Source organism: Monocercomonoides exilis (genome assembly GCF_001643675.1).
Source record: "Monocercomonoides exilis strain PA203 chromosome Unknown scaffold6-2077815, whole genome shotgun sequence".
NCBI classification, from domain to species: domain Eukaryota; phylum Preaxostyla; order Oxymonadida; family Polymastigidae; genus Monocercomonoides; species Monocercomonoides exilis.
This window is the reverse complement of record NW_027150551.1, coordinates 1167165-1180233: the sequence shown is the minus strand read 5'-3', so window position 1 is coordinate 1180233 and position 13069 is coordinate 1167165. Positions and strand designations below refer to the sequence as shown.

General features: G+C 39.9%; 2 protein-coding genes across 2 annotated transcripts; one reads left to right on the top strand and one right to left on the bottom strand.

The window, feature by feature from the left end:
- Nucleotides 1-4: 4 nt before the first annotated feature.
- On the bottom strand, nt 5-1708 carry MONOS_17070 (uncharacterized protein). Its single transcript, XM_067869954.1, has 3 exons — nt 1622-1708; nt 1038-1562; nt 5-991 (listed from the first exon to the last, which is right to left on the bottom strand). The coding sequence occupies exons 1-3, from the start codon at nt 1674-1676 to the stop codon at nt 177-179; spliced, it is 1395 nt and encodes a 464-aa protein (XP_067733882.1). The 5' UTR covers nt 1677-1708; the 3' UTR covers nt 5-176.
- Nucleotides 1709-5321: 3613 nt separating this feature from the next.
- MONOS_17069 (uncharacterized protein) lies at nt 5322-13019 on the top strand (the record flags this gene model as incomplete). The annotated part of the gene is made up of 5 exons (XM_067869952.1): nt 5322-6138; nt 6461-6576; nt 6738-7453; nt 7507-9212; nt 9352-13019. 5 exons carry the CDS (start codon nt 5322-5324, stop codon nt 13017-13019), a joined length of 7023 nt encoding a protein of 2340 aa, XP_067733881.1.
- Nucleotides 13020-13069: the final 50 nt, after the last annotated feature.

Genomic DNA, 13069 nt, shown 5'->3' with positions numbered 1-13069 from the left:
AACATACATGTACAACACATATTTAACAATCAAAAAATAAGAAAAGAAAAGAAAAGAAAAAAGAAGTGAAAAAAAAGAAATTGTAAGGTTGTTGAAAATACTTATTTAAATACAAACAAAAATGAATGAATGTATATTAGGTTATTACTTGACTATTCCATAAAGATATTTTCTTGTTAATAATCATCCATAAAATATGATTGATCAAAGATTCTTGAGAAAGAAGTTAGATGGATGTTAGTGATGAACGTTTGATAATACGCTGTTAAAATATCATCGATTCCCTCTTCTTCCATTTTGTCCAACAAATTCAACCGAAGAAGAGAAAATTTGTGTTCTTGTAATTGAATTGCGGTCAATTTTTCCTGCAAATATAAGCGATGTAATTTCGCAAGTAAATTGGTCACAATTTCAAATCTTCTTTTAATCGCTGTGCGAGATACACCATTCATAGCCACCGAGAACACAGCCCCTACCAGCTCGAAAAAACGCTCGCATTGAGCATAGTCGAAATCTCCTTTTGACAGACAATTGCACAGTCCTTCTGAAAGAGTCTCGCACAAAACAAGCGAAGCAATCTGAATGTCTTTTACAGGCATCGAAGTTGCGAGTTTTATTCGATAAAACATATCGTTCGAGTAATAAATATTGTTATGTAATTGTTTTTGATGTCCAGCAAAGTTGTTAAGTGTAACAAAGCATTTTTGGCATGTTGAATAGCTCATCTCACGCGCATATGCAGTTTCGAAAAATGAATTCATTAGTAAAGAGTCAATAATTTTGAAAATTTTTTCTTCGAAATTTAACATTTTTAAAAATGTTTCCTTTATTTTCGGATCGTAACCATATGCAACGTAGCAGACTCTAAACCCATACATTAATGCGATGGCAGAAGGTTCCGATAATGCATTTTCAGAATCTGCTTGTTTTGGAGCAAGTGCATCAATTATGCATGATAAGCAATTACTTTCTTGTAACTTCAAGTTATTCGCTAAAAAAATAATACTGAAAAATTGCATAATAAGAAAAGCAAAAACCTCTTTTCTCTGCAATGCAATAAAGAACAGCCAATCCTTTTTCTTGAGTGCCGCATATACTCTTTTTTTCTATTTGACTTGAAATCCGCTCTAACATAATTGGAATTAATTCTTCATAAGTCTGAAGAGAATGCCCGGTATGTATCGTTAAGATTGAATGTACGGCCAAGCACCGCAAACGCATTTGTTTTGAAATTTCATCATTTTGATTTTCGGTGCGTTCAACAATATTCTTTAAAAATTGCACAATATTCGCTTTTTCAAATGGGATAAAGGCAAGGTTTGACCCATCAAAGCCACCAATCAATAAGCCTCTAAGGGCTATATCTTCTAACACTCCAAGCAAAATGAGCTTTTCTTTGATGTCAAGATTTTCACTTGATAACGCTTCAAATAGCAAAAGCCCTAATGAGCATAAGTATTCTGAAAGATCTTCAAACGGTATCGTCTCAAACATCTTTCGAAGTTGCAGCATGCTGTTATCTTTGAGGTAAATATGTCCTTGTAACATGTTTTCAAATATCTCTAAATGGATAAAACCAAGCTTTTGAAAAAGAAATCAACAAAGAAAAGCAAAAGCCAACCAAAATACATCTCTGCTGTCGGAGGGAAAATACTGAAATCTACTACATCATCCATTAATAACTTCAATCTTTTTCACTAAATGTAATAATATACGTGTTTGATCAAAAAGAAAGGATCTTCATTTCAAAAATTATTTCTATTTTATGGAAAAACTATTAAAAAAACAAAAAAATACAGCGGAAAAATCGAGCTGAATGGTTGTTAATGAGTTTCGAATTGAAACTGCAAAAAAATATTTTTTTTAATTATTTCTATTCAGCTCAATTAATCTTTCTCATTTAATTATGTCTATTTTCTTAGATAAATTGTGGTTTTTGTCAAATGGTTTTTTTCTTTTTCAGGAACTCATTACATATTTCAAACTTCTTTTGAAGATTGAAAAAAAAAACTCAAAAAACGCAAATTATTTACAAAAAGATCGTTATCTCTGCAACAATTCATTGAAAAAGTCAATAATTTCAATCTTTATTTATCATCAAATAATTAATACAAGTGACTTTTAACACTTGGGTGATTATTTCTGAAATCATAATATTTCATTCATAATTTTCGGTTCATAAAATTGTCTTTTGCAGTTAGTGTTAATAATGGTGGACACTTTCAATAACTGTGGACAGTGGTATTATCTCAACAATCGTTGACAGTTGCATTTCGATAATTAACCCAATTATTCCCTCATTGAACACAAACTAATAAGTCATTCAAAAATGAAACAACTTGCTCCCAAGAATAAAGTTAGAGACATTTTTGATTTTCGGAGAAACTCGGAGAAATAAGATTCTCCGAGTTTCTCCGAAAATCAAAAATAATATTTGTTTAATTTCATTGTGTTGGTTGGGTGATAAAAACTAATCATATAAGTTCATATTCATTGAGGGAATAGTTGAGTTTATTATCGAAATGCAACAGTCAACGATTGTTGAGATAATACCACTGTCCACAGTTATTGAAAGTGTCCACCATTATTAACACAAACTATATATCAATAAACAAAATGAAAAGAAAAAAAGTTAATTGAAAACATTTTTATCTTTGATTCAGTTAGAATACTTAATTTATTAAACAATTATCATGCTTTTTTTCTTTTATATAACAATTTCTTTCAAAAACAATTCAATCTTTGAAAAATCAACACCACGAAAAAAAATATGATTTCAAGAATAATCACCCACTTTCATTTCTGCTTCATTTGTTTGAAGAAAAAAAATATTGGTAAAATCAAAGATTAAATTAAGTTCGATTATTTCTGATTATTCCATTTTTTTTTAAACTTTAATATTCAGTTGATATAAAATGAAAGTTTCGATGTGACATGAATTTGCAAAGATTATTTATATAATTAGGTTATTTATCAGTATTATTTGAGTAATAATTTTCGAAATCATCACTTTTTTTGAATTGTTAATTCTTTAAAGGTTTCATTTATTTGAAACGGAATGATTCATTCAAAAGAAAACAATCTAGACAATTGGCTGATCCTTTTTGAAATCATACTTTCGTTCCAGTTTTGATCAAAATTTCTTTCTCAATGGGATTTTTGAAAAAAATGAGTTGAAATAGAGAACACTTATTGTTTATGATATTGCGATTGGAAAAACAAATTTTGATACAAATCCCATTGAGATTAAATTTTTGATCAAAACTCGAACGAAAGTATGATTTCAAAAAGGATCAGCCAATTGTTTGCATAAGCAATGTTTGAGAAAATAATCATGAAGAAATAATCTTAGAAAATAATTATAACTGAACAGTGTTGATTTAACTATATTCAAAGAAAATTCTTAAACCGAAATTATTGATTAAAAAAAAGGGGTTTCGAAAATAATCAGAACAATTTCTTATTAATTAAAAAAAAAAAAAAAAAAAAAAAACTTTCTTATTCGGAATATGTGAGGTTATTTTTCCAAGTATTTTTTCCTTCGCGTTTTTCCCTCATATGTGTTATTCTTTTCGATATGTCACAGATGTTCAGTCTTCTTGTTCATCGATATTTATCAAAATTTCATTATTATAAGCAATGAATCAATCTCATTTTTTCGGAACACAAATTTGTGAAAACTGAAAGTTTCTAATAATTCATATTTTTCTGAGGGAAACAATTGATTGTTATGTTGCAATAAATCAAAATAAACTGCCAAATTTCAATTAACATGGAAATAAAATGTCTTCGACTTTTCAAAAATAATAACTCAGAAATTTGTCAATAATTAAAATATTTATGAGCATTTCTTTTTTTCATGAAAAAGAATAACTTTCAATGAAAAATGGGGGAAAATACGGACTTTCAAGCATTTTTTGCACAAGGCAATGTAAAATTGCTTCACTCTTAACTTTATTTTTCTTTCTCAGATTATAAAATAAATTTGGTTTTAATATCCATTAGAGGCATAATTGATGAAATAACAAAATGTTTTGTGACATTTCACGAATGGTCAAAAATGGACTCATTTTAAGTGTGTTTTTTGATCGAAAAAATTCGGTGAAAAGCGCATAATTTTTTAATGAAAATGCCTGAAGTGAAAAATTTAGTCCCAAATAGCAAAAAAAAACTTTTTTTTGAAAATTTTTTTCTCAAAGACACAAACTCTTCCCCGTGAAAATTCTTTAAATAGTCAGAAATACAGTTAAAACCATATATAATCACATTCCTTATAATTACATTCGTTAATAATCACATATTTATGTGCACATATTTTATTGCGCTTTTTTTTGTTCATTATCCATCGCATGCAATAGCAGGTCGATATTGGATAATATTTTTTGCTTTATGAATTTTGTTCCACACAGTCATTTCAAAGATTTTTCTCGAATTTTTATTTTTCTACATTCAAAATATCGGCATATTCACAGAGAACGGGGCAGCTTTGATCTGACCCAGTATTTTTTAACTTTTAGGGTTAAAATACCAAAATAATCACTGTATTAATTGCTTGGTTTAGGTTTTAGGGTTAGCGTAACAGATCTTTGGTTTAGGGTTATGTTCCCGCTCTTCTTTTTAGGGTTAGCACTCAAAAAAACTTGATCTTTTTTGGGTTTTTTGGGTTAGGGTTTGGCCAGGTTTAAGTTGAGTCATAAGAAAGTTAAACAGGGCTTTTGCTCGAGTAGCGTAAGTGGTAGCAACCTAAACCATTTATGTTCCGTTGGTCAAAGGTCGGGGGTTCGATTTTGCCAAAGCTCTTTATTTCTGTATTTTTTATTTTTTTTTTCTGTGAAATTTTTTTGCCCCTTTCTATGTGAATATACCAAAATATCACTTTAATGTCAGAATCATAATTCTACGATTTCAGAAATAATTTGGAACAAATCATAGATTTTTTCTTAAATTCAAAAAATCTGTCCCATATGAGCTTGATCTCGTTATTTTCGTATAATGAATTTGTTACCTTAAATAAACATCCAGAGATTGTTTTTATTACGAAAAAATAGTATTCAAAACACTTTTGTTAATAAAACCTAATCCTTATGTTTTTCGAATCGAACAAATTATTTTTTTAACTTCAGTTTTTCAAAAAGGATGTTGAACAAAATGTTGAATAAAGAGAACCACAACGATAAATGGAAGAAATCATTTTGAATTTGTGGATGATTGAGTTTGCAAAAATCGCCCATATTAATATAAATCGGATTAAAATGAAGATTTTATTTCTTTTGTTTTTGTCTTTTTTTGTTGGAAGGGCCCAATGCTACGTGTTTGCAAGCATGCACAATGTTGATTTGCGTGAAGTGCACAAGGAAAGCGAGATTTTAGCGCCAGGCTCAAATGAACTTTGGAAAATTGAAAAAAGCCAGTTTTTGTGTGGAAAGGAGACAGAAAGCGACGCGAGGACTCCACCGGCCGAGAAGGACATTGCGGGGCGACTATGCCACACTTTTATTGCGTCCTGTGTTTCAGCTGATAATTCGTCGATAAGTTGCTTGAACATTCGATTCACTTCAGCAGGGGGAAATGCAATTGTGCGGCTATTGGGGCAATCAACGTGTTTTGCAGGAGGCTGCCTGCTTTCATCGCCAGCACCTTCAGTTGATGCATTTGTTCACTCGTGCGGCGGATTCATTTGCTTTTTCAATTTGTCTTTGATTCCAACTCGATCGAATTGCCTTCTTCCGTCGTTGGTTTCTGTTCATCAGGCAGGTGCACTTCAAGGTTGCCAAAGCAGGGTTGAGGTCGAGGGCTCAGCTTTTTCGTCTTTTTTGTTGAGCAATTCAAAGCCGCTTGTCCAATCATCGACTTTTCACTGGGTCTCAGTCCAATCCAGCACCTTCCAGAATATATCGCAGCAACGTCCCGAGAGAAGCACATTTGGCAAATATTGCGCGTCATTCGCGCTGTCGTCCTGCATTGTTTCATCTGTGACCAACCCGACCGAAGGCTGCATTGTTCCAAAAGTGTCAGATGGCTCTCTAAATCTTTTGAACTCGACATTTTTGAGATGCTCCAAAACAATTGGTTTGAAGATTAATCACGCAGGAACAGATGACACGTGCGTTGACAACTGCATATACGAGCAATCTTTAGGTACAATTATTGTCCATTCTTCTTCTGGCATTTGCATTGTTAAAAATACAGATTTTCAGAATTCGTCAGTTGAAAGATGTATCTTTGAAAGGCAAAGCTGCGAAATGCAATCGATAAACAACAGTTTTTGTTTAATATCAACAACTAATTACGGATCATGCTTGGACCTTTGCGAGGGAACAGGTCCTTTAACGATCAGAAATAACAACATGACATCTTGCCAATCAAGTTGGGGAGGAGGTTGTTGTCACTTTCATAATGGGTTTTCAGATGTGGATATTCTTTTAGATTGCTTATTTGGGAATTGTAATATGATAAATAGCTTTTATGAATGCAATGGAGGCGGTGCTATTTGGAATGGGGAAGGAGCTAAAATATCATATTCAAATGTTGCATTTGAAAATTGTTGTGCCAATGCATCTGTTGGAGGAGCAATATGTTTTGACTCAAGAAATGTTTCTTTGACACATTACAGTTCACTTTCTTATTGCTTGTTTTTTGGGTGCGATGCGCTTGGAAACGGAAAAGATATTTATGCAGCAAATCCATGGCAGAATGTATTGAATGAGAGTCAATTTGTTCTCTGTTGTACAAATAAGCACTTGGAAGCCAATCGTCTAGTTTTTGCAGAGAAAGGGGATAAAAGCAGTTGGATTGGAAAGCTTGGTAACATTTATGCAGACGTCGATGGGACGGACACTTTGGGATGCGGATGGGCAAAGTTTCCATGCTTGACGATATTCAACTCTGTTGAGATTGCCGTTGTAGCGAGCAAAGGCACTCCAGTGTACATAAATATAGCAACAGGTTCATACGTGGAACGATCACTTACAATAGACTCGAAATTTCTTTCATTTAAAGGATCAAGGGACTTTGGGACAAAGTTGAGTGCCAATTTTTCGAATACAAAAGCTCTTTTCCAAATATCAACTGGATATGCGTTCCTTGCAGGATTGGTCGTCGTCAGGAACTCTTCCACATCGACTTCTCTGCCATTGTTCTGGATTTCTTCTGCAACAGGAGAGCTTGTGCTCTGGTCGTGCAAAATAACCGCTGAGCCATCGCAAGCTTCTCCATTCACCACGGCATTTGCATCGATATCAGCAGGACTCTTGAATGTGTCGAGCACAGCTGTTGAGTCGATGGTATTTTCTGACGTGTCAGCTCTCAGGATGGAGTCGTCGACGCTGGACTGCTTCAATTTGGAGAATGCGACTTTCAGGGACGTCACGCGAAAAGAAGGAAGCGGAACAGTTTTTGATATGGACTTGGGGAGTGGGGACGAGCTGAAATTGGACGGGGTGTTGTTTGAAAGGTGTGTGTGCAGCAAAGGGAATGGAGGATGTTTGAATTGCATTGTGGAAGCAGGGGGAGACTGACACTTGGCTCCACAAAAAGAATTGAAATGGAGGGATGCACAGTGCCGCAGGACATGTTCAGCGAGGGAAAAGGAGGAGGAATGCATCTGAAACTAGCAGGAAGTTCATCGAGTTTTGGGATACGCGATGCTGCGTTCGGCGGATGCGAAGCCTGGAAGGGGAACAACATATTTGTTGATGCGGTTTCGTTGAGCTCGTCAATAACGAGGGGCGCATTCGGGTTCACACAAGCAGGGATGGTTGACGACGATCTGATGGGGTTTGAAGAGCAGTGCAGGACGGAGCCTGTTCCTCTTCTTGCATATCTTCAGACCTTTTCTGGAGCAGTGGTTGTTGGGGGAGCGAAAAACAGAGATTTCACAGGTTGCGGCACAGCCAACTATCCATGCGGAAGCATTGGATATGCAGCAGGACTTCGATTTCCCAGCGGCAAGAGATTCATCTCGTTGAATGGAGGCTATGAATGGACAGAATATCTGCTCTTTGATGGTTATGGGTGGGAGGTGAAAAGCCTCACAAGAGGGCGAGAAATAAAAGTGTGGAGTGGGAGTGGCAGCCGGTCTGAAGGAATGGTGACAGTTGAGATTGCATCGCTCATTGCGAACTTGACTTTTTCAGCATCTGCGCAGCTTGGGGAGCATTCTTGTTTCCTGCTGTGCCAGTCTGAGGAGCTGTCGATGGCTGACTGCTCGCTGAAATGCTCATCGAGTGGAAATGTTGCATTTGGCTTTGGGTTCATAAAGATAAATGGAGGGAGCCTGCTTTTGAGCCGATTTTCCACATTGTCGCCGATTGCGTTTGGAACTGCTTCGCTGATCAGCCTGTCTGGATCTGGGATGCTAAACTGCGCAGGATGCACGATGAACAGCATCAAGAGGATGAGTGGGAGCGGAGGATGCATTTCGATTGGGAAGAAGAATGGGGTTGGAAGCAGCCAAAGCAGAAAGATAGCAATTGATGGATGCAGCTTCAGTGGCTGCTGTGCTTGTGGGGATGGAGGAGGGGAAGGAGGGGAAGGAGGAGGGATGAGTGCGTGGCTGGGAGGAAATGACGATCTGGTTGTGAATGGGTCGACTTGGTTTGAGGAATGCAGCGCGCAGAGTGAAGAAGGATGGGGTGGAAAGGGGGGAGGGATAAGCATTCGCTGTGACGATGCTTCTTCTTGGTTTGGAATAATGAATGCAGTTGTATTTTCGAAGGTGAAGGAGAACAGGGCGGAATATGGGAAGGATGTGTTTGTTGGGTGCGAGAGTGGGATTTTGCTTTCGCAAATGATCAACACGACTTCTTTTGGGTTTTTTGATTCGTCGGAATTGCCATCAGACGCTTTGGCTTTGAGCGGGAGCGAGAATGGAAGTGGCTCTGCGGTGATACCTCTGCATGTGTATCTTTGCAGTCTCCAGGCAGAAATAATTGCAGACGGCGACATTGGGGCTGATCACACGCATTGTGGGTTTCCTTCTTTTGCTTGCATGACGATTGATTATTGCATTGAAAATCGGATAAGCAGCTGGTTGAACAGCATCAAGGTTGTCTCCGGGTCGGCAATAAAGCAGGAAATTGCGATCTCCTCTGCACCTGCGAATGTCTATTCTGAAGCGCTTGCGCCTGTCTCAGTTCAAGATGCAGGGGGAACAGCACAGGATGGGCTGGTGATGTGCCACTCTCCTGTTTTTCTCACAAATCTGTCGCTGAGTGTGCCGAGGCTGTTTGCAGCAGCAAGAAAAGCCTTTCTCTTCTCTTCGTTGTCGCTTTTCATTGCCAACTGTTGCCTGGAATATTCTTCAGAAAATGTGAACGAACCTGTTTCCTTTGCTGCTGTCTTTGTGGACAGGGGGAGATGTGGTGATGAGTGGATTCAAAATGGAAGTGGGTGCAATGCTCGCGAATTCGCCAGTTTGGATCTGGAATTACAATTCCATAAAGGTTGAGAACAGCAGCGTGAGTGGAACGAGGATGATAAATGGAGATGGAGGGTGCTTATTCATTAACGAGGCGAATGGGGATGGGAAAAGCATATGCATCCAAAGATGCAAGTTCAGTGGCATGTGTGAAGAAGGGAATGGAAACAGAGGCGGGGGGGTCATGGGGAAGGTTGGGAGCGGAAATGCGGTCAACATTAAAAGCACAAGTTTTGAGAATTGTGGTGTGCCTTCAGGAGATAGCGAAAATGGAGGGAAAGGATTGGGGGGTGGGATGTATCTTTTTTTGAACGAAAGGGTCTGGAGCCTCGCCCTCGATAATGTCAGTTTCAGCGGCTGCAGTGCATGGAAAGGAAAGCAGCTGTTTGTTGATGGAGAAGACCTGAGGCAGATTGCCGGCGATTGGCTGCAGTGCTTCAAAGCAGAAGCCATGTTGGCGGAAGACATGATGGGGTTTGAGAGAAGCACAGCAAATCGAGAATTCGAGATTCCGCTTGTGCTGTATTTCCGAGGATTTGTGGAGCCTTGCTTTATTGGGGGAGCAGAGGAGAACGGGCTTGACTACACAGGCTGCGGGTTTTCAGATTATCCGTGTGGGACGCTGGAGTATGGTGGCTTGATCCGATTTGGGGGTTTGAAGGCGGATTTGAGGCTCATGGAGCATTTCTGTTTTGCGAAGCCAATTGTTCTGAGGTCTCAAGAGATGGACATTGAAGCAGAGGCAAACGGAACGCTGATAAATGTGGTGTCTGATGGAACAGGAGAAGGCGAGGGACTCATCGAGACAAGCAACGCTATCTCATTCAGTGGAATAACATTCAATGTTTCGACAACATTCGCAGCAGCCGAAAGAAAGTGTCTGCTTCTGTGCAGCGGCTCCGCCCTTTCGCTGGTTGATTGCTCGGTGAACGCGCAATCGAAGAAGATCGACTTTGGGTATGTGATTGTGAGAGGTGGTGCTCTCCATATTCTGAGGGGGGTGCTGAACGAAATAGAACTGGTGGGAGCGCTTGTGGTTGAGATAAGCGGGGCAAGCAGCCGATGCACTCTAGAGGATGTGGAATGGAACAACCTGAAGACAGGGTCAATCGAAGGGCTTGTTTGTGCGAAGTCGAAGAGCCATGTTGAAATGAAAAACTCGAAAGTGTCAGGGCCGACACAGTTTGGGAATCAGGGGGTCTTGTTCGTTGAGGAATTGGCGAGCGCAATGGTTGAAAAGAGCAACTTCACACTTTTGACGAGAAAGGAAGGAAACGGAGGGGTAATTCAGGGAAGTGCTGGAGCCGGGAAGAGCTTGAGTGTGAGTTTTTGCTGGTTCACTTTTATCAGCTGCCTGGGGAGTGGGTCGAAAGGAGGAAGCGTCGTTGCAACTGTGTCAGCCGATGGGGAGCTGCTGTTCAACAACAACACAGTTGAAGAGAGCAAAGTGAAGAAAGCAGACGGGCTGGGGGGAGGGCTGCACATGGAGTTTTTGAGCAGCGAGGTTGGATACTCGATGAAAAACAACAAATTCCTGAGCAACGATGCGATGCTGGGATACGATGTGTATCTTGTGTGCCCCGCGCCGCGGATGATGATTGACAGAAATAAATGGGCAGGGTCGGCCACAGAAGGCCAGGAGGAGAAAACGATGTGGGTGATTGATCCAACATTTCCGGATGGAACAGACACGCTTCTGAAGTATCTGTTTCCGAGAGCAGAGGAAATAATATATGTGAACACGGTCAATGGGCACACAGACGGGTGCGGCACTGACGATTATCCTTGCGAGGAGCTTTGGTATGCTTCGGGGAAAATGACCGAGGAGAAGCGCATTCTACAGATTATTTCTTCTTGTGAATTGCGGGGAGCGATCGAGAGGGGAAATGAGCCGACGACGATTGAAGGGAAAGGGGAGGATGGAAGCCGGCTGATTGTGGGGAAAGAGGGGCACTTGAAGATGGCGGTTGGCGCTGCACTCACGACACTGACGATTTCGAAGATTGGATTTGAGCTGCCGGGAATATCAGAGTTTGGGGAACTGGTGGAAGTCAGTGTGGGGACAACGTATTTTGTGGAGTGCACATTCGGGAGCGGCGATCCGGAAGCATGTGCAGAGACAAGCATGCGGATAATAACAGGGAGAGGCGGAAAGCTCTCATTTGATGGAGTGGTTATAAAGAACATGGTTTTTAATTCTGATTGCGGAATCTTTTTGAGCGGCGAGGTTGGGTGCAGTTTTGACTGTGTGGAAGCGAGCAACATCCGATCAAGCGGAAAAGGAATGGTTGTTGGAGAAGGCGGAATGGAGGTTTTGGTGAATGAATTGAGAAGCACAAAGTGCTCATTTGGGGATGGCAGCTTTGCTGTGCTGAAGAAAGTGAAGAGGCTGAAGTGGAAGAATGGGACGAGCATGATGGGTTGCAGGAATGAAGGAGGGGACGGTGGGTGCGGGGTTATTTCAGTTGAAGGAGAAAGCGATGTTGAGATGAACGGGACAAGCATCAGGTTGTGCTCAGCAAGCGAGGATCGCGGAAGAGGAGGCGGGCTGTATCTGGAGATTTCAGAGAATCCTCTGGTGAATATGAAACTGACAGACATAACGTTTGCAGATAATTTAGCAGTTGAGGGGAAAGACATGTTTGTTTTGAGCACAGATGTGAATGCATCTGTTGTGAGAGAAAGGTTTGCATTTCAGCTTCAGAACGAGAGAAACGAAAGCGTTGCTGATCTGAAAGGCACAGATGATGTTTTGTTGAGTGGATCAGTTATTGATCTCCTGGTGTTCTTGGTTCAAAGGAAGGAGAGTTCGATTCTTGTATCAAGGGGCGGAATGGACATTCTTGGGTGTGGAAGCGCGGAATTCCCTTGCCTGTCGTTCTGGAGAGGATATGAAAACATCGACTTAGATGCGCAGAATCGAGCGATACGAATTGACACAAGAGCAAATATCAAAAATCATTATGACCTCTCATCGTTCGAAGTTGTATCGAGCAAGGTAGATGAGAAGTGTGTGATGCTGTTTGAAAATGGCATGGAAGCAAGCGAAGAGAAAAAACCGATTATTCAGAACTCGAAAGAATTGAAGTTGGAATTGGTTCAGCTTTCGCTTCCATCCTCTTTCTCAAACAACGAAGGCGTCCTTCTCCACTCTTCATCGGCCAATTCTTTCCTTTCGCTCAATGGATGCACCTTCAACCAAAACAGTGGATCAGACTTGGAGTTCTGCATTATTCGTTCTGAAGGAGGCGATGTTCAATTGCTGGATTGCGATTTCTGTTCGCTGTCTTTCTTATCAACTCCTGTTCAGCTGAATTCTTCGTGTGAAATAATCGGATGCAATTTTTCATCGATATCTGCAAGGCCAAGCGAGAAAGGGGGAGCAGTTTATGCGGAGCTGGTGGGTGAAGCGACGTTTTCGATGGGGCAAACAGAAACAGTTGGGTGCGGCTGCTCTGAAGAATGTGGAAGAGGCGGGTTTATTTTTGTTGAATGCCAAGGTGCGTCAACAGACAATCCTTTGTTTTTGGCGAAGGCATTTCTTTTGCTGGACACAAGGCGCGGGCAGGGAAAAACATATTCATCTCTGCGGGGGATCTGAACAAAAGTGTGACGCTATCGTCATTCTGTTTTGACTTCACGAAAGGGAGA